At 45.5% G+C, this 26554-nt stretch overlaps 1 protein-coding gene across 7 annotated transcripts in view; it reads right to left on the bottom strand.

Annotated features, from left to right (window-relative positions):
• Positions 1–26554, bottom strand: part of SETDB1 (SET domain bifurcated histone lysine methyltransferase 1) — a 142426-nt gene that overhangs the window by 63168 nt on the left and 52704 nt on the right. For 5 of the 7 annotated variants that reach the window (XM_063947043.1, XM_063947046.1, XM_063947045.1 and 2 more), the window contains exons 13-19: positions 25180–25737; positions 23525–23641; positions 22174–22343; positions 20341–20855; positions 18730–18758; positions 18516–18642; positions 16415–16577 (exon numbers count right to left, since the gene is read on the bottom strand). In XM_063947043.1, coding sequence (XP_063803113.1) covers positions 16415–16577; positions 18516–18642; positions 18730–18758; positions 20341–20855; positions 22174–22343; positions 23525–23641; positions 25180–25737 — 1679 coding nt within the window. Of the gene's footprint in view, positions 1–535; positions 924–1231; positions 1321–10431; positions 10651–16414; positions 16578–18515; positions 18643–18729; positions 18759–20340; positions 20856–22173; positions 22344–23524; positions 23642–25179; positions 25738–26554 lie in introns of those variants that run through there. The other 2 variants (XM_063947048.1, XR_010190374.1) reach the window with 2 other exon arrangements.

The following is a 26554-nucleotide window of genomic DNA, read 5'->3' as shown; positions in this document are numbered from 1 at the left end:
ATCCTGGAAAAGCATGGCCTGGCGAATTGCAAAGACCAATTCCTCCACCCTTCTGCAGATGGAGGAATCCCCCCTCCCAGGTAGCGGAGGCCTCAAAATTTGAGATCCCACCAACCTCCCTCCCTATCCTCCACTTCAGGATAGATCTGAATTGGAATCCCCTGGAAACCAGATGAACACTGAGTTTGACACCTACAGTGACGGCCTGACGATAATGTCTCACACAGCCTATCGACAAAGCCATAGATGCCACCGTCCTCTGTATGGAGCAAACCCAGGAGGGAGGTGCGTGGCTGCGCCCAGCAGCGTAGCAGGTGCGTGGCCGCGCCGAGCAGCGTGGCAGGTGACTGCGCCGAGCAGCGTGGCAGGTGACTGCGCCGAGCTACAAGTACTAAGAACCTGTAACTAGGACATACCTTATCTCCAGGATTTCATAATCACTTAGTACAAATCTATGCTGCAACACAGAAGTACTTATCCCTCTGATTTTCACACCGACCTCTCCAAATCCTATAACTTACTTAAAACAACCAGGAAATATTAAATTAATTTATTATTTGAACATGAAAAAAATAAAAATATAAAGCATAACATTTAACTCTACAAATAAAGACTATAAATTTTAACTATCCCCCCCATCTCCTAACAAATTAGCTTAACAAGACTGCCACAATGAGCGGACTGATGACACAGCGGCTGGACACTGTTCTAACAGCCGGAACATCTCCATTTCATAAGAAATGTCCATAGAATGAAGGAGGGAGAACTCCCGACATCTGCCGCAGCAGGGAGAGGATGAATGGTGTTACAGGAGGCGGCCCCTGCACTCCGTGGATCCACAGCAGCACAGCAGCTTCTTGCCTTCAACGCTTCCCACTTCATAGTTATAATCCCAGGTCAACTCTGTTCCGGCTCGTATCCTCCTAAGAGACAGCAATGGGAAAAATAAAATCATGGCTTAAGAGGAATAATACACACAATTCCAGCTGCCTGTTTGTGATTGGCCACCGGTGAAGACACACGCCCCCCCTTGGTTTCCCATGACCCAGCCATATTTCCACAACCACAAGTTCAATACGTTGCGTCCTTTACACAGTACTGTTCAGACACTGGCAGCGTATAGCTGTATAAGTAATCATCATCTGCCTATAGCCATGACCCACACATCTATACTGTGTAATATACATCTAATATTAAAGTTCCTTTTTAATTGTAATATTTAAGTACTTACTTGCTGGCAAAGAAAGCCACCCAAGGGAAGCGCAGGTCGTGCGTATCCACGAACACGTTCTGAACAAACAGGTTAGGACTGCAGCTGTGCTGTAAGAGGATATAGAGAGAGAGGAATAAGACCTCCGCGGAGGGGGCTGCCTTTTCTACCACCGATGTAGATGGCAAGGTATTACAAACACTTTATCGCCTGGTGGTACCTCAGTACCCAAACCAATTTCAAGGTGGATGCAGTCTAGTTTACTGGGAGACCATTTGCAATTTTTTGGCAGCATAACCAAACATATCTTCTTATAAAAAAATAAAAATAAAAAAATAAGATTTTACTTACCGATAAATCTATTTCTCGTAGTCCGTAGTGGATGCTGGGGACTCCGTCAGGACCATGGGGATAGCGGCTCCGCAGGAGACAGGGCACAAAAAGTAAGCTTTTAGGATCACATGGTGTGTACTGGCTCCTCCCCCTATGACCCTCCTCCAAGCCTTAGTTAGGTACTGTGCCCGGACGAGCGTACACAATAAGGAAGGATCTTGAATCCCGAGTAAGACTCATACCAGCCACACCAATCACACCGTACAACCTGTGATTTGAACCCAGTTAACAGTATGATAACAACGAAGGAGCCTCTGAAAAGATGGCCCACAACAATAACAACCCGATTTTTGTAACAATAATTATGTACAAGTAATGCAGACAATCCGCACTTGGGATGGGCGCCCAGCATCCACTACGGACTACGAGAAAAAGATTTATCGGTAAGTAAAATCTTATTTTCTCTAACGTCCTAGTGGATGCTGGGGACTCCGTCAGGACCATGGGGATTATACCAAAGCTCCCAAACGGGCGGGAGAGTGCGGATGACTCTGCAGCACCGAATGAGAGAAACTCCAGGTCCTCCTCAGCCAGGGTATCAAATTTGTAGAATTTTACAAACGTGTTCCCCCCTGACCACGTAGCTGCTCGGCAAAGTTGTAAAGCCGAGACCCCTCGGGCAGCCGCCCAAGATGAGCCCACCTTCCTTGTGGAATGGGCATTTACAGATTTTGGCTGTGGCAGGCCTGCCAAAGAATGTGCAAGCTGAATTGTACTACAAATCCAACGAGCAATAGTCTGCTTAGAAGCAGGAGCACCCAGCTTTTTGGGTGCATACAATATAAACAGCAAGTCAGACTTTCTGACTCCAGCCGTCCTGGGATTATATATATATATATATATATATATATATATATATATATATATATATATTTATTTTCAGGGCCCTGACAACGTCTAGCAACTTGGAGTCCTCCAAGTCCCTAGTAGCCGCAGGCACCACAATAGGTTGTTTCAGGTGAGACGCTGACACCACCTTAGGAAGAAACTGGGGACAAGTCCGCAGTTCTGCCCTGTCCGAATGGAAAATTAAATATGGGCTTTTGTAAGACAAAGCCGCCAATTCTGACAATCGCCTGGCCGAGGCCAGGGCCAACAGCATGGTCACTTTCCATGTGAGATATTTCAAATCCACAGATTTGAGCGGTTCAAACCAATATGATTTGAGGAATCCCAACACTGCGTTGAGATCCCACGGTGCCACTGGAGGCACAAAAGGGGCTGTATATGCAATACTCCCTTGACAAACGTCTGGACTTCAGGAACCGAAGCCAATTCTTTCTGGAAGAAAATCTACAGGGCCGAAACTTGAACCTTAATGGACCCCAATTTGAGGCTCATAGACACTCCTGTTTGCAGGAAGTGCAGAAATCGACCTAGTTGAAATTTCTTCGTGGGGCCTTCCTGGCCTCACCCACGCAACATATTTTCACCACATGTGGTGATAACGTTGTGCGGTCACCTCCTTCCTGGCTTTGACCAGGGTAGGTATGACCTCTTCCGAAATGCCTTTTCCCTTAGGATCCGGCGTTCAACCGCCATGCCGTCAAACGCAGCCGCGGTAAGTCTTGGAACAGACATGGTACTTGCTGAAGCAAGTCCCTTCTTAGCTCCCGAGGCCATTAGTCCTCTGTGAGCATCTCTTGAAGTTCCGGGTACCAAGTCCCTCTTGGCCAATCCGGAGCCACGAGTATAGTTCTTACTCCTCTACGTCTTATAATTCTCAATACCTTGGTTATGAGAAGCAGAGGAGGGAACACATACACCGACTGTTACACCCACGGTGTTACCAGGACGTCCACAGCTATCGCCTGAAGGTCTCGTGACCTGGCGCAATACCTGTCCCGTTTTTTGTTCGGGCGGGACGCCATCATGTCCACCTTTGGTCTTTCCCAACGGTTCACAATCATGCGGAAAACTTCCCGATGAAGTTCCCACTCTCCCGGGTGGAGGTCGTGCCTGCTGAGGAAGTCTGCTTCCCAGTCGTCCACTCCCGGAATGAACACTGCTGACAGTGCTATCACATGATTTTCCGCCTAGCGAAAAATCCTTGCAGTTTTGCCACTGCCCTCCTGCTTCTTGTGCCGCCCTTTCTGTTTACGTGGGCGACTGCCGTGATGTTATCCCACTGGATCAATACCGGCTGACCTTGAAGCAGAGGTCTTGCTAAGCTTAGAGCATTATAAATTTGCTCTTAGCTCCAGTATATTTATGTGGAGAGAATTCTCCAGACTTGATCACACTCCCTGGAAATTTTTTCCCTGTGTGACTGCTCCCCAGCCTCTCAGGCTGGCCTCCGTGGTCACCAGCATCCAATCCTGAATGCCGAATCTGCGGTCCTCTAGAAGATGAGCACTCTGTAATCACCACAGGAGAGACACCCTTGTCCTTGGATATAGGGTTATCCGCTGATGCATCTGAAGATGCGATCCGGACCATTTGTCCAGCAGATCCCACTGAAGAGTTCTTGCGTGAAATCTGCCGAATGGAATCGCTTCGTAATAAGCCACCATTTTTACCAGGACTCTTGTGCAATGATGCACTGACACTTTTCCTGGTTTTAGGAGGATCCCGATTAGCTCGGATAACTCCCTGGCTTTCTCCTCTGGGAGAAACACCTTTTTCTGGGCTGTGTCCAGAATCATCCCTAGGACCAGCAGACGTGTCGTCGGAACAACTGCGGTTTTGGAATATTTAGAATCCACCCGTGCTGTCGTAGAACTACTTGAGATAGTGCTACTCCGACCTCCAACTGTTCTCTGGACCTTGTTCTTATCAGGAGGTCGTCCATTTTCTTTGAAGACGAATCCTCATTTCGGTCATTACCTTGGTAAGGACCCGGGGTGCCTTGGACAATCCAACGGTATCGTCTGAAACTGATAGTGACAGTTCTGTACCACGAACCTGAGGTACCCTTGGTGAGAAAGGCAAATTTTGGGACATGGAGGTAAGCATCCCTGATGTCCCGGGACACCATATAGTCCCCTTCTTCCCGGTTCGCTATCACTGCTCTGAGTGACTGCATCTGGATTTGAACCTTTGTAAGTGTTCAAATATTTCAGATTTAGAATAGGTCTCACCTAGCCTTCTGGCTTCAGTACCACCATATAGTGTGGAATAATACCCCTTTCCTTGTTGTAGGAGGGGTAATTTTATTATCACCTGCTGGGAATACAGCTTGTGAATTGTTTTCAATACTGCCTCCCTGTCGGAGGGAGACATTGGTACAGCAGACTACAGGAACCTGCGAGGGGGAAACGTCTCGACATTCCAATCTGTACCCCTTGGATACTACTTGTAGGATCCAGGGGTCCTGTACGGTCCCAGCGTCATGCTGAGAACTTGGTAGAAGCGGTGGAGGGCTTCTGTTCCTGGGAATGGGCTGCCTGCTGCAGTCTTCTTCCCTTTCCTCTATCCCTGGGCAGATATGACTCTTATAGGGACGAAAGGACTGAGGCTGAAAAGACGGTGTCTTTTTCTGCAGAGATGTGACTTAGGGTAAAAAACGGTGGATTTTCCAGCAGTTGCCGTGGCCACCAGGTCCCATGGACCGACCCCAAATAATTCCTCCCCTTTATACGGCAATACATCTTTGTGCCGTTTGGAATCTGCATCACCTGACCACTGTCGTGTCCATAAACATCTTCTTGCAGATATGGACATCGCATTTACTCTTGATGCCAGAGTGCAAATATCCCTCTGCGCATCTCGCATATATAGAAATGCATCCTTTAAATGCTCTATAGTCAATAAAATACTGTCCCTGTCAAGGGTATCAATATTTTTAGTCAGGGAATCCGACCAAGCCACCTCAGCTCTGCACATCCAGGCTGAGGCGATCGCTGGTCGCAGTATAACACCAGCATGTGTGTGTATACTTTTTAGGATATTTTCCAGCCTCCTATCAGCTGGCTCCTTAAGTACGGCCCTATCTGTAGATGGTACCGCCACTTGTTCTGATAAGCATGTGAGCGCCTTATCCACCCTAAGGGGTGTTTCCCAACGCGCCCTAACTTCTGGCGGGAAAGGGTATACCACCAATAATTTTCTATCGGGGGAAACCCACGCATCATCACACACTTCATTTAATTTATCTGATTCAGGAAAAACTACAGGTAGTTTTTTCACATCCCACATAATACCCTTTTTTGTGGTACTTGTAGTATCAGAAATATGTAACACCTCCTTCATTGCCCTTAACGTGTGGCCCTAAAGGAAAATACGTTTGTTTCTTCACCGTCGACACTGAAATCAGTGTCCGTGTCTGGGTCTGTGTCGACCGACTGAGGTAAATGGGCGTTTTACAGCCCCTGACGGTGTTTGAGACGCCTGGACAGGTACTAATTTGTTCGCCGGCCGTCTCATGTCGTCAACCGGCTTGCAGCGTGTTGACATTATCACGTAATTCCATAAATAAGCCATCCATTCCGGTGTCGACTCCCTAGAGAGTGACATCACCATTACAGGCAATTTGCTCCGCCTCCTCACCAACATTTTCCTCATACATGTCGACACACACGTACCGACATACAGCACACACATAGGGAATGCTCTGATAGAGGACAGGACCCACTAGCCCTTTGGGGAGACAGAGGGAGAGTTTGCCAGCACACACCAAAACGCTATAATTATACAGGGACAACCTTTATATAAGTGTTCCTCCCTTATAGCATTTTAATATATATTCATATCGCCAAATCAGTGCCCCCCCTCTCTGTTTTAACCCTGTTTCTGTAGTGCAGTGCAGGGGAGAGCATGGGAGCCTTCCCACCAGCATTTCTGTGAGGGAAAATGGCGCTGTGTGCTGAGGAGAATAGGCCCCGCCCCCTTTCCGGCGGGCTTCTTCTCCGGAGTCTGTGATATCTGGCAGGGGTTAAATACATCCATATAGGCTCAAGGGCTATATGTGATGTATTTTTCGCCATACAGGTATTATACATTGCTGCCCAGGGCGCCCCCCCCCCCGCGCCCTGCACCCTCCGTGACCGCTGTGTGAAGTGTGCTGACAACAATGGCACACAGCTGCAGTGCTGTGCGCTACCTGATGAAGACTGAAAGTCTTCTGCCGCCTGGTTCCGGACCTCTTCAATCTTCAGCATCTGCAAGGGGGGTCGGCGGCGCGGCTCCGGGACGAACCCCAGGGCGAGACCTGTGTTCCGACTCCCTCTGGAGCTAATGGTGTCCAGTAGCCTAAGAAGCCAATCCATCCTGCACGCAGGTGAGTTCACTTCTCTCCCCTAAGTCCCTCGATGCAGTGAGCCTGTTGCCAGCAGGACTCACTGAAAATAAAGAACCTAAAAACTTTTTCTAAGCAACTCTTTAAGAGAGCCACCTAGATTGCACCCTGCTCGGACGGGCACAAAAACCTAACTGAGGCTTGGAGAAGGGTCATAGGGGGAGGAGCCAGTACACACCATGTGATCCTAAAAGCTTACTTTTTGTGCCCTGTCTCCTGCGGAGCCGCTATCCCCATGGTCCTGACGGAGTCCCCAGCATCCACTAGGACGTTAGAGAAATAAATGATTGTAGTTTTTGTTTTTACCTTTCCCTCAGCTAGCTCGAGCAGGGTTGACGAGTTACAGGAAGCTACATTGCATCTCTCTTATAGCACATCAGGATATACATCCGCTATTATCAGATCAGGAGTTTGCTTAAACTATTGAATGCTTAACACAAGGGGGGAAATGTATCAAACCTTTGAAGGAAATGGAGAAGTTGCCCATAGCTACCAATCACCTCTTATCAGTTTATAGAATTGTTCTCGATAAATGCTACTGTAGCTAGAACTTATTAGCTGCTATGGTCAACATCTCCACTCTTTAGAAGGTTTGATATATCTCCCTCATTGTGCTGTCTGGAATCCAGAGAACATTCACTCACATTAAAGGGATAAAGCAGGATTTTTATACTTGCCTTAAATCGTTTCTCCAAATTCACCTGGTAGACACTGGAACCTTGAGATATAGAGGCCTAATCACACGTTTGGAATTTAAAAACATTTCTAAACAAAGTCTCTTTAAGAAGGCATGGGTGACTTTCCCCGACTGGAACAAGCAAGTTGGCATCTTTTATGTCCACCTAAGCACTAATGGGTAGGGGGGGTGTTCAAACTGAAATCTACATTGCAGTGTAGAAATAAAGCAGTCAGTATTTACCCTGCACAGAAACAATATAACCCACCCAAATCTAACTCTCTCCGCACATGTTACATCTGCCCCACCTGCAGTGCACATTTTTGACCAATTGCGATTTTTTTTGTTTTTGTGAGGGTTTGGAAACTGGTCACATTTGCTTTGGTTTCTATCATGAGGAGTGGAGGATTGTCCTTTTGAGAGTGGACCCCTTACTTTACCCATAGAACAAAAGAACCGGAACTAAGCACCCCAAGGATTTTGAGCACTAATGAGTAGAAAGGAACTCAGTCCCTTCAGGGCTGGGCTAATAATCTTATATAGTTCTGGGCCAAATAAGACATGACCTGAGAAAAACTCTGGGAAGTTACCTCAAAGAAGGAGGCCACCATCAAGAGCCTCAACCCCCAGATATTCGTACGCCTTAAGGATGTGCTCAACTTAGGTCAACAATTCTAATCTAAATTTACTGGACTGCAAGCTTGCCAAGATCTGCTCTGGCCACCTTCTCCACCTCCTTGTCACCCCAACCTAAGGCTATAACGTATCTGAGAGGTTCTACCAGCAACATAAATTAACCTAAGGAGGACTATAAATATAGTATTTGTGGTACTGCAGCTCATCTGGTAGAGTTGCTACTTAGCCCAAAGACCCCAGAAGATAGTCGCTCCTTAAAGCTTCCGTGGAAGAGGTGGTGGAAGGGGGGGGGTGATCTCTGCTAACCCCTAAGAGATGTGCAATGCAGAGTAACATTTTGAGCAAGGAAAAAGCTCACTAATAGCACTCCCTCAGTTTTAGCTTTGATACTCAAGATAGTTAACAGGCAAAATTAGAGAAAGAAGAGAACATCAACAGGGTAAATTGCTAATTTGAAAATGAACCTTCAATGACTGACCCTAGAGTGGACTGACTGTAACTAAACCAGTCTCAACACACGAACACATCATTAGATACTATCCTGGAGAGGGATAAGGAAAGAAGATGAGCCTCAAAGTTTCCTGTCTTTTGGTGGGCTTATTTCTTTGGAGAAAAGTCCACTAAGTTTAAGGCGCTAGATGTCAAGGGAAAGCGCTTACCACAAGGACCAAACGCTTCCATTGCCACTGCAGGAGGACAGTCGCCATAACCCAACGAAGCATAGTGCGTGCCTCACATGACAAAGAGCCACCACTTGCCTAATCCCCTACCCACAAAGATATGGCAAAAAGTACTCCTGTGCAGCACCCTGGTAGCGGGCCACATATACTGGGCTCCATCAGAACAGAGGAGTCACTGAACTCTAGTCGCTCCTTTGGTCATCCCATGTCTGTTGCACTGGCCCATGACACAAGCAGCAGGTTCCTGGTCGCTACCTGAGACAGCAGTGACTAGGAACCCAAAGCAGGCAGTCCCTCTTAGGAAGCAAGAAGGGGGAGGGTGGCAGGGGGTATTAAAGTGGCACCCGTTAAACTCATTTCCGGCATTGTGTGTAGGTCACTGATCATTGGAGACAATATGAAAAAAAAAGTGTATATATTCTAAACAAGAATTTTATATATATATATATATATATATATATATATACACACACATATATATATATATATATATATATATATATTTATTTTTTTTGTTTAAATTTGCTGAAGGCAGCCTAATGGATTTTTATTTAGTATACAATATATATATATATATATATATATATATATATATATGTTTTTGTATGCTGTACTGTTATGTCCTGACGACGGGGCTAAGACCCCCGAAACGTTGACTGTGGATAAAAAGTTATTTCAACTAATTGTTCAGACTCCAGAGGGCCAGTTACTTTTTTGGATTCATATTGATTTACTTTTACTGGGCACCGGAGCAGTTGCATTGGAATTGGAGTGCCAGCAAAACTGGGTTGGATATATATATATATATATATATATATATATATATATATATATATGTTTATTTTTTGTTGGTATTCTTGTTATTAATTCATGGGAGACAAGGGGAGACAGTGGGTTAGGAGTTGTAGACTTGTAGGCAGATGTATTAACCTGGATAAGGCATAAGGAAGTGATAAACCAGTGATAAATGCAAGGTGATAAACGCACCAGCCTCTCAGCTCCAATATGTAAATTAACAGTTAGGAGCTGATTGGCTGGTGCGTTTATCACCTTGCACATGTCACTGGTTTATCACTTCCTTATGCCTTCTCCAGGTTAATACATCTGCCCCTATGTGTCTAAAAACTCACACTCCTGGCTGAGCTTTTTTATCCCAAGGTTCCAGCGTTCCCCAAAAGAGGACGACAGAGAATTAGGTATATCATATGGACATACTGCATCCAAATCGTTTCTGTAGATAGTGGGCTGTAATGAAGTATCATATGATATAAAATGTTTATAAAGAAAATTTAAGAACACATTTTTAAAAGAATAAAAAGGAAAAAAAAAGACAAAGAAACATGACAACAGCACCCACTTTAGAACTGGCAATCACCAAGATAGGACTGTGAAGTGAATGATTTACAGAGTGAACAGAGTGGTGCTGACATAAACGGTACAGTAATGCGGAAAAGACCTTCCTGTACAAAATATCAATACATTATACGATTGTCAAACTAATTATCAGACATGTCATTATCGGACACGCGCTAGAAAGTAATGAAGTCATCATCAAAAAAGCTCCTATGTTTGGTGTACAGCTTATTTATCTCCTTCTTACATTCAAGTATCTGCCCAGGTTCCCTTCCAGCTTGGCGTCTATTATGTAACAAGATTCCTCCCCATCGTAAAACTGCCGCGTTGTCCTCCGTCCGAGTCCTCCGTCGCCGGATGGCATATTTGGCTTCACCGTGATGCCATAAGTGGACTTCAAGGCAAAACCACGTGTGGATTTTACAGCCACTTGTCTCTTTAATGGGCCTGGTCAAACAGGATGAAACTAGCAGCAAATTATTAATTTAACAGTATTCAGAAACATAAAAAAACCATGAACAGAAACAGTCTGATGAATTACTGCCAAGGACTCAGAGACGATCTCCAAAGGGTTTCCGGAGAAATAGAATTTGGTACAGGTGGGCTGAGAAGTAAAGGAGAAAGTATATAGGGCCTGGTTCTGAGTCGGACACATGCAGCAGCCAGATTATCGTTTTTGAGAGCCACTCTTCACAAGAACTGAAAAGTCTGCTAAAGATCTTATACAAGGTGATACGCCTATAACAGGACAGTAATTATTATTATAACTGTAAAAACATTACGATAGCTATATGTAAAACAAAGCTTTCCTTTCCTTTCTTTTAGTCATTATATACAAGTATTCACACCCAGAGACTGTCAACAAGGACATTAAGGCTTACTGTATGTACTTTATAGAAGACTGCTTTACATTTAGGACCTCATTCAGTAAGTATTGCAAAAATTGCGAAATCACAATCTGGACGATTATCGACAGAAAATGCACACATCGTGATCGCAATGTAGCCGCTGTTTGACTGACAAGAAGCCGGCGTTTCTGGGCGGAAACCTGACGTTTTGTGGGTGTGTGTGAAAAAATAGGATTTTGGTACTTACCAGGTAAATCCTTTTCTTTGAATCCATAGGGGGCACTGGAGTACTCTTGGGATATGGACGGGCGCAGCCGAACAAAGGCACTGAATATTTAAATTTAGGACTCTCCCCCCTCCATATCCCCGAGTACCTCAGTGTACGATCTCAGTGTTTTTTACTGAGCGAACAGGAACTATATAGAGAGGTTGACAATGGAGAATACCTATAACATAACGGACAACAACAAAGTTGACCCATAACTTTACTGTCAACTAAACAGTTGACACCATAACCGATAGAACTTTATAATTTGAATTAATCGGTGAAAATGTGTTACCATAAGCTCCTCTGAGCTTAATACCAACCAGGTAAAACGTGTTACCCTAAGCTCCTTTGAGCTTAAAACAACCCAGGTAAAACTGCTCTGGGTGGGCGTCCAGTGCCCCCTATGGATTCAAAGAAAAGGATTTACCTGGTAAGTACCAAAATCCTATTTTCTTTTTCATCCACTAGGGGTCACTGGAGTACTCTTGGGACGTACCAAAGCTTCCCTCGTGGGCGGGAGAGCTGTTTGATACTTGTAACAGTAGGCAGCCAAAGCTAGATGCTGCTGCCGCCACCATTCATACCTTGTAAACGTGCACAAACGTGGTGCACTGAAGGCTATGTAGCCGCGTCGTAGACGCTCCACGACCCGCTGGGTCTGACATTCCCACAGAACCTGTGGGATGAGCTATTACTGACGTAGGCGATTGTAACTTAGCCTTAAAGTAAGCCTGACTTGTAGTCATTATTATCCAACTGGATAATGTCTGCTGAGAAACTGGCTAACCCCAGTTGGCAGCATCATAGAGACCAAACAACGTATCCGTATTACGTACTGTAGACGTTCGGGACATATATAAACACGTAATGCGTGTACCACATTCAGAATTGTAGAATGTGCTGTCCACACAGGAACCACTATTGGTATATTGATGTGAAGAATACGAAAGCGGAATTCGTCCGAAGATCTGCTTTGTCATGAGAAAACTCAAATACGGTGGCTTGGAATACAAGGCACCCAAATATGAAAACAAAACCCTTGCCGAAGCCAAGGCTAGAAGAAAAAATGTTTTCCCAAAGTGAGAAACTTAATTCCCATTTGTTGTAAGGGTTCAAAATATGAAAACTGTAAGAAATCTGAACCCAACCTCAAGCCACCTGGCGCTGTAGGTGGGATAAATAGAGTCTGAACTTTGATGACACCTTGTAGAAAGGTGTGTACAGACGCAATAGAGGCAAACGTCTTTGAAAATAAGTTTACCACACAGATACCTGCACCCTCAGTGCAGATAAACGCAGTTTTCCATCCCATCCCGTTTAACAGAATACGGGTAACTTGAAGGATGATGTCGGAAACTTCCGAGGTTTACCACCTATGTCAACACACGAAATTTTGTAATAATGAGCTGCCTTAAGCGGCTTACTAGCTCGTAACATGGTTGGTATAACCGATACTGTAATGCCCTATTTCTTAAGAGGGCGTTTGAACCCTCACCCCGTCAACCGCAGCTGCGGTGCATAGGTAATAGGTACATAGGTAACTATGGGTAAAAGAACGTTCCCTGTTGTAACAGGTTGGACGTATTATGAGCGGGCCAAGATCGTGTGCAAGTATTCCTTGGAGATTTGAGAAGCAAACTCTCCGAAACCCATGAGATATCACTAGTATGACTGTGACGAACTGTCTTATGATCCGTTTTGGCAACGGAGAGAGAACAGCGGAAAATGGTGGAGCCAGATACATGATGCTGACTGACCACATGAATGTGAAACACTCCACCGCCACTGCCCTTGTGATCTGTTGTTTTGTACACATACAGAGCTTTCGTAATGTGGCGAGATGCCATCCTGTATACCTGAGGGTAATCTTTTGTGGACTCACATATGAACCACCTCTGGATTTAATGTCCAGTTTTCAGGATATAAATCCTGACGGGTGAGATCATCTGTCTATCAGATGTCCACTCACGGAATGAACCCCGTTGACATCCTCACATAATAGTGTTCTGGGCAATTGAGGAATCGAGTTACCTGCCGCATTGCCATGCGGCTTCTTGGTTCTCCGTGGTTGTTGTGTATGCAACTCCCGTTGCATTGTCTGACTGCCCTTGGTCAGACTGAAAACGAAGCCTGTAGTGCATTGTAAATTGCACGGAGTTCCAGGACTTTTATCGACAGCAATCTGTCGTGATTTTAGAACCTCTTTTTTTTTTTTTTTTTTTAACTACAACTCCTGAACCTCTGAGACTGTCGTCCAGAGTATATACACCCTCGGCCCTTTGTGGGAAACGCGAGTGAAGGCCGGCGAACTAAAGCGCTTTGAAACACATCATTATTTTTAACAGGCGAATACACCAATGTATGTGTGCGTGTTTTGCACTAATTACTAGATGTGTAGAAGGTAAATGTCTTTGATTTACCGTATTTATAATCTTACCTAGGAATCGCTCAGACGGAATTAGATGCGATTGCTTTTGAACATGATCTGCCACCGCAGTATACATTAGTAGCGCAAATTAGAGGAACTCTGTTGAGACAGAGTTCTTATGAGCAGATCATCTAAGTTAGAGTCACTCTGTTGAGACAGAGTTCTTATGAGCAGATAGTCTAAGTATGGAAAGATTGTCACTGTCAGGACTCTGAGATGAGCTACCACCAACATCATTTAAAAATAAAAATGAAAAATTATTAAAATCTTCCAACAAGTGTGGGAATCCCACAAGCCGATGTTAGTGCTGTGAGCACCGAAAAAACACTGAGGTCGTACACTGAGGTACTCGGGGATATGGAGGGGGGAGAGTCCTAAATTTAAATATTCAGTGCCTTTGTTCGGCTGCGCCCGTCCATATCCCAAGAGTACTCCAGTGACCCCTAGTGGATGAAAAAGAAACAGCAGGCGTGCCCAGGCGTTTTTAAAGGAGGGCCTCTGACCTCAGCGATGACCACTTCTAGCCTCTTGTGTTGCAGGAATTGCGGACAATCTTGCCTGGCGCAGATAGGAAAAAATCTTCGATATTCCGGTATTTGCGTATGGTTCTGCGATCATCTGCATATTGCGATGCATTCGCAGTTTCTGCAATAGGCGTTTATTCTCAATTTCTGGGTGGCAACTATTTGATCACAGTAACCGCTTTTTAGTATGAAGCCGTTTTTAGCAGAGTTTGTCATGCAAAGCAATTGCTGTTAAAACATGGCCACGCTATTAGATTTTAGTATCTAATCAGTACTGACTGAGTAAGCCACCGATATACAGATGGGTCCACATTTATCTTGGCTTCTCTGCTGCACCTAGGCACACCATGTTTTATTAACATAAGCCTTTCATCTATTGTTCTCATCTGCAATACAATACAGAGAGAACAATACATCAGGGGATTAAGTCATTACAGCAGGGGATTAAGTCTGATTGACCTGGCTCACTTAATCCTATTAAAGGCCAAGATAAACATGGATCCATCTGTACTTTCTGGCTGGACACATCCAAATACAGTATTTACCGTACAACGGGGAACGTGCATACATCTCCGGATATGGCTTATTGAAAGGTTTGGAGCACCAGAGGCGGGAGCCAAAAGAAGCTGTCTTTATCCCAGAAGGAGGACGTGGTAACAATTATATACTAAAATCTAATAGCATGGCCATGTTTTAACAGCAATTGCATTTGCATGACAAACTCTGCTAAAAACTGCTTCAGACTTTGCATGACTATTAACACCTTAATGCTTGGCAAAAAAAACGTGTCACAATAACTGTGAGGAGCCACAGCTATTAACATTCTAACATATTTTTGGATACAGAATTTCCAATGGTAATCACTGCACTGGATGCATGACATAAGAAACTTTGTTGCAATAACTTGCTAATTTCTAACATTTGCCATCTATCTTCATGTGGATATAAAATATTGTATCCTGAATAGCATAGCTACTGCAAATTGTCTAATAAGATCATCGTGAAGTGTTTTCTTTGTGTCTATATCAATTGTTTGTATGCATATATTGTATTTTTGAACAGAAACAGGAGGGAAAATAATTATTTTCTCTAAAAACCAGCTATAAAGGTTTAGAAAGAGATACCAATTCTTATGTTTTATGGTCATTTAAAAAAAATTAAAAATCTTTTTAGTTATACAGGGTGATACGAAAGTCGCAGTACACCCTTTTGTTTCAAAAACTGTGCAGAAAATGGGAAAACTGACTTGGATTCAAGATGGCGCCCATGTTGGGTACATACCCTAACAGATAGCCCACCTCACCCATACCTTACTGGAGTATTCAGTTTTCCCATTTCCTGCACAGTTTTTGGAACAAAAGGGTGTACTGCGACTTCTGCCTCACCCTGTCGTTTGTTAGCGTTTTCTATATTCTCTTTTTTATTGTTCTTTGGTTTTAAAGGGCGGAGTAGTCCCTTTTGCAATGGAGAGCTGCAGGCAAACTTGTATTAAATTCTGAGATATTCTATTTGGCACCAGGAGGTACTTGGTACCCTGTTGCTTTTTTGTGTCCTTTACCTTACTGAATAAGGGGCCTAATTCAGATCTGATCATAGCAGCAAATTTGTTAGCTAATGGGCAAAACCATGTGCACTGCAGGGGGGGCAGAGGTAACATGTGCAGAGAGAGTTAGATTTGGGGGGGGGGGGTGTTCAAACTGAAATCTAAATTGCAGTGTAAAAATAAGGCAGACAGTAATTACCCTGCACAGAAACAATATAAACCACCCAGATCTAACTCTCTCTGCACATGTTACATCTGCCCCCCCCCCCCCCCCCTGCAGTGCACATGGTTTTGCCCAACTGCTAACAAATTTGCTGCTACGATCAGATCTGAATTACCCCCAGTGTTCTTAGTCACTAAGGATCTGATTCAGAGCTGGATGCCGAAGCATCTGCGGCTTTACGCTAATACCACGGCAGAGTCCTTCCCTAGCGTACATACGCAACTGTGACTTTGTACAAACAAAAATCAGGAGGTAAGAACAGTAGCAAATAAAACAAATTGCTCAACTCGGCATTGCAAGGTACGCTGAATCAGGCCGCATGGCTTTCTTTGTTGACCGATACACATTCCATTTTCTCTTATTTATTTCCTGGTCTATCACGTCTAAAGCCACAACCTGTGCTGGAGATGACGTTCTTCTTGTCCTCTTCTACGTCGGATCCGGATGAAATGGTCTGGATGTCATCGCTATCATTCATGTTATTTTGGGCAGCAGGTTTCTTGCTGTTGGCTCCGTTTCCCACCTCACTGCCGGAGCTGCTGGATAATGTCAGAACCTCCTGGAATGCACAAATATCACAGTGACCCCAGGACCAATAACAGGCACAAATATGAGGTCACAACAGGTAAAATAGGACGAACAAAATGGCTGACAGTTGCCTTTATAAGGAAAAGAAGGGACAGGAACCTCAAAGATGTTATTTGTAAGGTTGTGCCTAGTACAGGGGAGATGTGGACACTGGACAAAGTTTTAAAAGGTAACACGTGGCCAATTTAGGAGCTCACGCACTTTTGCCCGCCCCTACCAGGCCCCCTTAACCGGCTGGGACGCTTAGTATCTTTCAGTATCTAACAGGATTCTCCAGACAAGAAGACCATTAAGAGACAAACAGCATGTGGGCAACCAGAGTTACCCACTGGGAAAAATATTTAAACTTTCAAAAATGTTCATCCACGGAGAACACCGGGCAAGCTGCCGCTGTGTGAATGTACCCTCAGAAGTTGTATAGCAACTTGCATCCAAAACTGGCATCTTTTGGCAGAAATGTTCAATCTGAATTTAGTGATTCTGTGTACTGAAACCCACTTAGCCGCTCCATGGCGCCAACCGGGGAATAGGGGTCTTGGGTAGGAATTTAGGCACTCTTAAGAAATGGCTACTGCTCGGATAAGTAAAGGGGGTAGGAGACTAGTCCTGGCCGTTAGTGCAGCTGCCGGCAAAGCAATATTGCAGGAATGGATTTCCACATATCCTCCATCACCGTCCCTGTTTAGGTCTAAGCTTTTCTACCGATTCCGCATGGACTGGGTGGTGGTGACCCTGGATAAGGAGTCTAATGCGGAACGACTCTTTAGCAAATGGGTAATCTATATCTCCATGCTGTCTATTTAGATGAGGCCCATGCAGGGACCCAATTATTTACAAAGAGCAATAAAGGACAGAAAAGAGAAAGAAAGACTAAATCAATAAAAAATAAAAAAAAGATGTTGTCCAACTAAAACCATCAACGTAAAGGAGAGAACTAGAGTGAAATAAAGTGGGCAGCCAGTGCCCCTCAAAAGTCAGTGAAAAAGCTAAATACAAAATCCATTACTCTTTTTTGGGAACAGTAGAAGGTAGGAAGTTTCCAGAAGCTCTGAATTACTCTGCACATTGCCTTGAATCCAAAACTAGTGTCTTCGGATCTATCTCTAAAACTTTGTGAGTGCATGGACGGAGAACCAGCCGAGACCCCGCTCCGCTCAACTGAAGGATGTGGACAAGCAGGCTGTCCTGTCCAAACATAAACATGGCAAATTACCGCAGTAAATCACCAACCAAAGATTTACTTAGATGTCGGCCAAACCTACTTGTGGGCATCATAGAGGACCACAAGGTCACGTCACAAGTCCTTATGTCCAGAGAATGAAGACCGGTATCTTCATTTTGACATCTATCACGCAAGAAGGGAATGCACTGTCATGATTTAGATGGAATCTGACCACCACCTGTGGCTTACTGCAGAAAACAGCCTGGTCTTTGTGAAAGATGAGAGGACAATTAAGAGAGAGAGAGAGAGAAAACGAGCTCAGTTCTGAACACCTGTCTGTGACAATAGCAAAGAGAAAGGTAAACTTCCAGTTGAGGAATGTCAACACTACACAATACAAGTGTTCAAACAGGATTCTGCTGCAAGGGTGTCAGTACCTGGTTAAAAATCTTTAGCACCCACAAAAACATTGCTACTTGACCAGGTAAATCGGCTGATAATTCTAGGGTAACGATTTGACATCAACAGGACGTAGTTACTATCCCAACTGTCCGGATCCCAGCAGTCAAAATACCGACGCCGGAATCGCGACCGCCGAGAATGCTGACAGCTGCAACAGGGCTATGTTCCCACTCGTGGGTGTTCACATCACACCCCTACAATTGCTTGATACCTACAACATGTGGCCCATGCTGTGATGGCATTTGCAGTTTCATGCTCTATAGATGAAGGCAATGTCCCACTTACATCACTGGTCTGTGCGAGGGACTGACGTCTGATCTGGTGCATGGCGGTTTTGCTGACAGGTCTCTTCAAACCCTGAGGTTTGGCTGGGCTAGGGTTATAACCGTACAACCGGCCGCTCTCTCCAAGCCTATGAAGCAAAGCAATAGACATTATTCTGGCAGACATGTATAACAGAACTCCCCCACAAATAAAGTGTGCAGACATCAGGACATACCTAAGTTGCTTGCCGGCATCCTCAGTCTCCTGCAAGGCAGTAAAATGTCAGGTCATCACTAACGTGTACAATACAGGGAAGTGCAACACAAGAGAACACAAGACTCTGACCAAAGGAAAATGTACGGTAATAAAGTAGGGATTATTATCATCATAGGGTAATTACAATGGGTTTCTACAAGATCTCTGTTATCTGCAGTAATTGTTGTAAATAGACAGATGCAGCCACTACCGACATGTCCGCTAACATCCTTGCTGCAGTCATGCTAAACGGCCCTTTAGTGGTTCATTCTAGCACCCTGCACCTTTCAAAATCCGTGCAGTTCCTCTTTCCTGCCAGGGGTGTCACTCTCTGCTGTGATGCTTCTCAGCACACTCTGATCTGTTACTCAGTGCTGTGGTACAGACCTGTGCGTGCTGAGACGCACCAGAGCAGAGAGCGACACCCCAGGCAGGAAAGAGGAACTGCACAGGATTTGAAAGGTGCAGGGTGCTAGAATGAACACTAGCCATTGAAGTCGCGCCATGCACTGTGTATCACCAACTGTCACATTTTAAAAATCTACAGGTGACCTGCAAAACATGAACCATGTGGGGTCCTGAGGACAGAGTTTGAGAACCTGTGTAGTAGATAAATGAATTAAACTTGTCTCGTTAATGATGACCGCCTAAAAGACACCTTTCCAACCACAACAGGGTGTGACTAACTAGGCCTCTTACTCAGGTAATCTGTAGTGAAACTGGGCCACTGGTCCCACATGAGAAGCATAAACCCACCACAGTGGTATCCAGTGCTTGCCAGAAGGCTTGGGAACTGGTCTTCTACCCAACCAAGCCTGTCTACCTGTCTGTAGTTAACCATATGGAGGGGATATCCGAGATCTGAACCCTTGGATTCACACAGAGACAAAAGGAATGAAACAGGGGTCCCATGGGGCTAAGGGACCCCATATAAGACCCTATGCAGGTGAACTGTGACTGCTATACCACCTACCCATTGCAGCAAAGAATGGCCAGCAGGAACCAGTTCATTTACAGCAGCAGCTCCAGTGTGTGATTCTGTACCGGTCATGTGTCTTGAGGCCTGGAGGTCTGAGGCACTACTTCTTACTTTCCCTCCTGACATATCCATGGATACCATGGAGCAGTGGCAATTGCTTACTCTTTGCTAAGAACAGTCTACATAACTGGCAAGGCAAAATCCCCAAAAACAGCCATTTTCATCCGAAAACACACAGGTTTCACTGACCCTGTGTGTTTACTGGGGTAAATGCACGTTTTACCAGCCGAGATAATCGAATAGCCCGATCGCAGCACCCAAAGAAACAATATCCCTAATAGTATAAAGGGACACATCTGTATACATCTCTTCTCTGCCAACTTGATATATGAGGGTTTTTTTATGTAAAAAATAAAAAATATAATCAAAGCAACTGTCGCCTGGATAACATATAGCATGATTACCCATATCTGCAGCTGATGTGGCAAATACAAAAGCCGGAATTATAGCGCATGTAATAAACATGGCAACTATTAGCATACTGAGAAGATATATGCCAGCACAATAGTAATATCTTCCCTCTGTCCCTAAATGGCCGGAGTTCCTCCTCACCTTTCCATGCTTCTCTTTCTCTGGTTGTTTCTCTGCACCTGGCATGTCTCCCATTTTCTCAGAGTCCACCATCGTGTCAGCCATGGTACTGGAGCTCAGCCAAGACGCCACCTTGCTCTTAGAGGTCTCCTCAGGGAGCTTGCAGTCTACGTTCTCTTCTTGGTTGGTCTGTCTGGCTAAAGCAGAGTCCTTACAGGCAGTTTTTGAGGGCCCATTTTCCTTCTTACCCTTGGTTTGCCGGCGTGTTGCATAGCTCCGCCACACAGAGCTAGATGCAAGGTCGTCAGTCTTCCCAAAGTTGTCATCTGAACTGTCTTTAGACTCATTCTGTTCATCGCTGCCGGAGTTTTCTTCTCCCTTGAGGTCCACACCGCTGCTGTCGGAGGACGACTTGACGTCGCTTTCATAACCATCTTTGTAATTCTCCACACTTTCAATGTGGTCCAAATTAGCAAAGTACTCGTCACCCATCTCCAGTCCTTCCTTGTCTGCAAAGTCATCTGTCAGGATCTTACCTATGAGGAATCAGAGACTGAGATCAAGAACAGGCAAACGTTGCAAATTGATAACACCTAGTAGAGTTAAGGGGCCCATACATCTGAGGCGCACTGCCCCAATTCCCGATCCAGTCATCGGAAATGCAGATCGGTAGCCATAGATGATCAGCGATCCTTAAAAATCTCTGATTTGTGGATCCTGATCAATTTTAAGTAGGGATTGGCATGTTGAATGTTCCTGTTTCCTCAAACCAGGTGTCGGAGGATTGGGGAATTGACTCAATAAGTCACATATGTATGGGGGCCTCTAAATATTTACCAGGGGGCATAACAGCCAACAACCGAGACCGGCCCTTGGTACTTTAACAAAAAGCAACGTACACAGCAGGTCCCATGGTAAAATATACGTCTGAAACTGGTAATTTCACTTCAAACTCCAAGTTCCTCTCTTCAGAAGCTATTTCCAATACAGAAAACATCTCCACCTGCTTCATACATAGCTATCAAATTCTTTCCTGTATACTCCATTTACCAACCCCCCCCCAAGTTACTGTTTATCAAAAATAGTATAATTATATAATTAGAGCAGTGGTTCTCAAACTCGGTCCTCACGACCCCACACGGTTCACGTTTTCCATGTCACCCAGCAGCTGCACTGTGTACCACCAACTGTCACATTTTAAAAATCTACAGGTGACCTGCAAAACATGAACCGTGTGGGGTCCTGAGGACCGAGTTTGAGAACCTGCGAATTAGAGTAACACAGTGTCGCAGAAATCCATAGTAATATCTGCCAAGAGTAGATGATAAAATTGCACATGAATGATGCACATTTATTTAATCGCACGCTATATTACTCGCACGTTTCACACCTAGCGGTGCCAGCATCTGTTTGCATCTTAACAGAGCAACAATTGAATTGCTCCATCAGGCGCCTGGCAGTGACAGCTGCCGGTGAGAACAATTGAATTTCACTGTATATGTTAGATTAATTTATTCCTCTGTGTGTCCCTGCTATTCCTGCTCTGTTGCAGTTTAGGTCTGTTCTAGGACAATCCAGACCCTGTATAATGTCAGGGCCCTGTCCCAATGTCAGCATATATCACCCTCGTCACTGGGTCAGACACCGCAGGTGTGAAAGAAGATCCCGGCGGTTGGTATGACCAGCAGTCACATGACCAATACCGGCATCCTGACAATGAACATGCAGACAGGGAACAAGGTAATTATTTTGCCCCTCCCCTGTCCCCTACCCTAACCCGTCGGTCACAATAAAAAACCTTAATAGTAAATACAGGTTTGTTCCACAGATATAACATGTGCCCATTAGCCGTACCTGCATATATGCAGACGAAGGAGCCCTTTGCTATGTCGTCAAGGCAGCGAATCCCCCAGCCCTTGTTCTGGGTCTTGAAGAGTTGGAGACGCACCTGGAGGCCGTGTTGTACCAGGCGATTAGTGCACATGTTGATATTGCATTTACACCTCTTATTGCATTCGTACACCCTGTGATAAACAACAGGAACATTACATCTGGAAGTAATCGCTCCATAATACTGTCAGGCAAGTTATAGCTTCTGTGTGATATTCAGTTGTTCTGCAGACGGGTGTGAGTGTCGTAGGCCCCATTGCTTGTAGCACCCAAATGCACCGGGTTTAGCCGTACTGGGGACGATTCAATTGTTGGTCTCCCGGGCTGCCACTAGATGGTGCCCAACGGAGCAATTCAACTGTTGCTCTGTTTGGCCACGCATGCAGCCGGGGAGCCTCCTGGGGTGCGAGTTGAAATGTGCGTAAACTCCTAACGTACTTTAGACGGGTTTAGCCGTTTTCTGCGGCTAAACCCGGTACTAATGGGTGTGCATACGCGCCCAACAATTGAATAGCCCTTGTGTGCGCCCACAAAACAATTGAATCGGCCCCTAAGTGTCTGTTTTTCAACCAAACATCTACTGAGCTTCAAGTAGAAACACAGCAGGGAATCTGTGCCTTTGGCTACAGCACCAGAAGCATTAGAACCGCCTGCACTTGCCAACATGCAGGGATAAAAGAAAAAGTGGCAAAACTCTGCACTGCTGAGACCACCTGTTCCAAGAGTGGAATACTGGTACCGGTAACTCCATCAGCCACATTATCGGAGACTGAGGGGGTCATTCTGACCCAATCGCACGCTGCAGTTTATCGCAGTGGTGCAATCGAGTCAGAACTGTACATACGCTGGCGCCGGTACATGCCAGACGTCCGAAGGCCATCGCTGCTGATTAACAGGCAGAGGCGGTCGCTGGGCTTGGCGGAACGGCAGTGTTTGTCCACCGTTTCGTAGGCGCGGTCCGGCCAATGCAGGTGTGGCCGGACCGTGCGGGGGGCGTCCCCCCGCATGTCTATGGTCATGATCGTAGCCCTGCAGGCCTACGATCAACTTGGAATCACCCCCCGAGTCTCCTTTTCTTGAGTATTATTCAGAGAGCAGTAATAAAATAAGCTTCTTCAACAACGCGTTTCACAATTTCTGCAAACCGCTGTCTTTATCATCATCACTACAAAACCATCAACAAAGAGATGGCAGAACCCCAATTACAGATCATCGCGGCTTTTGTTTATGTAGATGAGTAATTGCCACCACGAACTTCAGCTATCTTTCAGCACCCACCATTAGACAGTAATCTAGTACTACAGTCTTTCCTTACCCAGTGGGAAGACATTCTTCCAGTCGCTTGTGCGTGTAACCCACTGCTGTGTTGACTTGTGCCCCAGGCGTGCATCGCGTGGCATCAATTGTTAACTGGTGACAAGCACATTTGGACCTGAAAAACAAACAGACCGTATATCAGCATGTACAGGAGGGATACGCGCAAGATGCTATCCATGGAAATAAAAAGTAAAAGTTGGCCAGGTGAAAGAAACTACAGGGTACACAGAGCTGGAGGACTTTCAGGGACAGCAGAGGTCAGCCTGCGTCACTGGTGTCCCCCCTGTGAATGACTGACTACTGAGAGGCTCTGACAGAGTGGGGAGAGCACTATGGGCGACTACACAGCTGGGAGGTGTGCTGACGAGATGCCGTTAAGAACATTCAAGCCCTGCTGGGAGCCAAGATCTTATTGGGCAGACCTTGTCACATGTCCTGGACCTGCAATCCACTCAGGGACAGATGTATTAAGCCTGTAGAAGTGATAAAGCAGTGATAAGTGGAAAGTGATAACGCACCAGCCAATCATTACGGGTTTGAAAAATGACCGGAGCTGATTGGCTGGTGCGTTATCACCTTGCACTTATCACTTATTTATCACTTCTCCAGGCTTAATACATCTGCCCCTCATTCAGAATGTGTGACATATAACGTGATGGTGTCTTCTTCCCTCCAATGTAGTTACTGCCCTCTCTTGTTGCTAGACATTGGATTTATTCAATATACGACGCAGGGAAATAGGTGCGGTGTGTAATATGATCATTCTGCCTTACTTGTGTTCTTTGTAAGCTTGTTTCCATTTCTTCTCTCTTGCACATTGTGATTGCATATCTACTTTGTTTATGTCTAATAAAAACTCCTTCTCTGTTCATTTGTCTTTTCCCCTATTTTTCACATTCTTTTTTTTACGGATGATGCTCAAAATGCAACAAACACCAGAGTTCCCCATTTGGAGCAGCTACCCGTGACTCTCTTGTTATATGCTGACACAGACGCAGCTTATGCAGAAAACAAGGTGACAATAATGACAATAATGCTTGAACAAATTAACTGACCATTTGTTTTAAACAAACGTCCCTAAAGACAATAGATCTTCATCAACATTGCCCACAACCCCCAGTAGTAATAGATCTGCCGCTGTATAACCCCCTTACCCAAGCACCACCATACACCTCAGTGTAAAAGGTCCCCCCTCCTTCCTCCCCTGTGACCACTGTAATTCTTTATTACTAGTTTAAACACCCACCTTCAGTGTTACCCCCCCCCCCCCCCAGGGTATTACCCTCTTACCCCGTGGGGCATTACCCTATCTCCAAATGCAGACCGCAGCACTTTTGTCCCTGGAACATCCACCCCAGAATGTTGCTCACATCCCACGTGACCGTGCCAGTTAAGTGGTTAGCCTTGGCTAACAGTAGTAGAGATTTACAAAGATCTAAATGGGCAGCAGAGTGCTTACTTGCTCTTTAAGATCGGGGGGAGAGCGGACAGCCCCACTTATGTTATTAAATCTCAAAGATCCACAACTTATGTGTCTCAACTTCTCCAATTACCAGCCCAGAATCCCTGCCAGCCGGCTCATTACTCTTCTTAAAGGAGAACCCCATACTGCACAAGACATAAAGTGATCAGGGCGTAATCACTGGCTCCTACCTGTCTCGGCAGCCATCCGTACAGTCACATCCCACCAAGAAATCCAGGCCGGTGTTTATGAACACCCCCCTGCCAGGGACCCTCTCCTTGCTGTAGTCCACTTGCGGAGGAGGCGTCCTGTCTATCTCGTTCACGCAGGAGAGCTGCACATCCTCCTTGCCGTATGTGATATCTGGGATGTAGTAAAAAGGCTTCTGCGGCTGGAATTTGCGGTCAACCAGCACATAAGGGTCAAGGCAAAACATCTCTAAAAAGAGGACGTCGCAGCGTGTCTCAAAGAGGAAGCGTTCTATCTCTGACATGGTGCGGAGGCAGAGCCCGCACGGCGTTTTATAGAGGATATGGAACCCCATCTTGCGGCTCACACGCCGCCGGGCGGTCATGCGCCTGAAGTTGTAAAGTAGTGGGACCAATAGAGGGTTCTTGCCCCGGTGTGAAGTGGCACGTATACGGGACAGACAGGCGTGGCTGCAGATGTGAGGCAGGTAGAGGAGTTTCTCCAGAGGGGCCTTGTAACTGTTCTCGATGGGCATCGGACTTGTAGGAAAAGTCACAAACCTGTACAAACAAGGGTAAATAAGGAGACCTGTTACCTATCACTAATGTCATTTTACGTGATGCCGACATGTGAATACACCTCCTCCAACCTGATCCACGGGAAGGTCCAAACAGATTTTGCCTTTTAGTAATCCAGGGGCAGCGAATCGCGGCCCACCCACCACCCACCACCCACCTGCCTGCTACAAACCAGCCTCCTGTCCGGGATTTCTCCAGAGCTCTGTCTGGAGTCTGATGGCAACGTCACTGCCAGGCCGGCCCTCTCAAGAGCTCCACCTTCAGTCCGCCGTGCCTTTCCAGAATCAGCAGTAACAGGAGTCAGTGGCAAGTGATGGGGGGAGGAGGCAGACGGACTAAAGGAGCCAGAGATGGTCAACTGGAGGACATCTGCACTGAGGTAAGCAACATAAGGGGTTTCTGGGCTGGCATATAAAGATACAAGGGGGGTCTCTGGGCTGGCATATAAAGCATAAGGTGGGGGTCTCTGGGCTTGCATACAAGGGCATAAATGGGGTCTCCAGGCTGGCATATAAATTCATGATGAGGGGCTCTGGGATGGGATAGAAGGACGCGGGGGAACTATGAGAAAAAATGTTTGTTGTCTTTCATTTAAAGTTTTTTTTTTTTTTTTTTTAATACAGCACCCCAAAAGAAAAAAAAAAAAAAAAACTTTGGCAACTCCTGTCCAAAACCATGCCTTGTAAATGACTGTCGCTTAAAAAAAGAGGATTTTGGTACTTACCGATAAATCCATTTCTCTGAATCCTCTAGGGGACACTGGAGTCCTATACAGTAGGGGTGTGAAGCTTGCAACCGG

This window comes from Pseudophryne corroboree, chromosome 12 (genome assembly GCF_028390025.1).
Source record: "Pseudophryne corroboree isolate aPseCor3 chromosome 12, aPseCor3.hap2, whole genome shotgun sequence".
In the NCBI taxonomy this organism is placed as follows: Eukaryota; Metazoa; Chordata; class Amphibia; order Anura; family Myobatrachidae; genus Pseudophryne; species Pseudophryne corroboree.
Note: the sequence above shows the minus strand (reverse complement) of the source record. Positions and strands in the feature narration are given on the sequence as shown.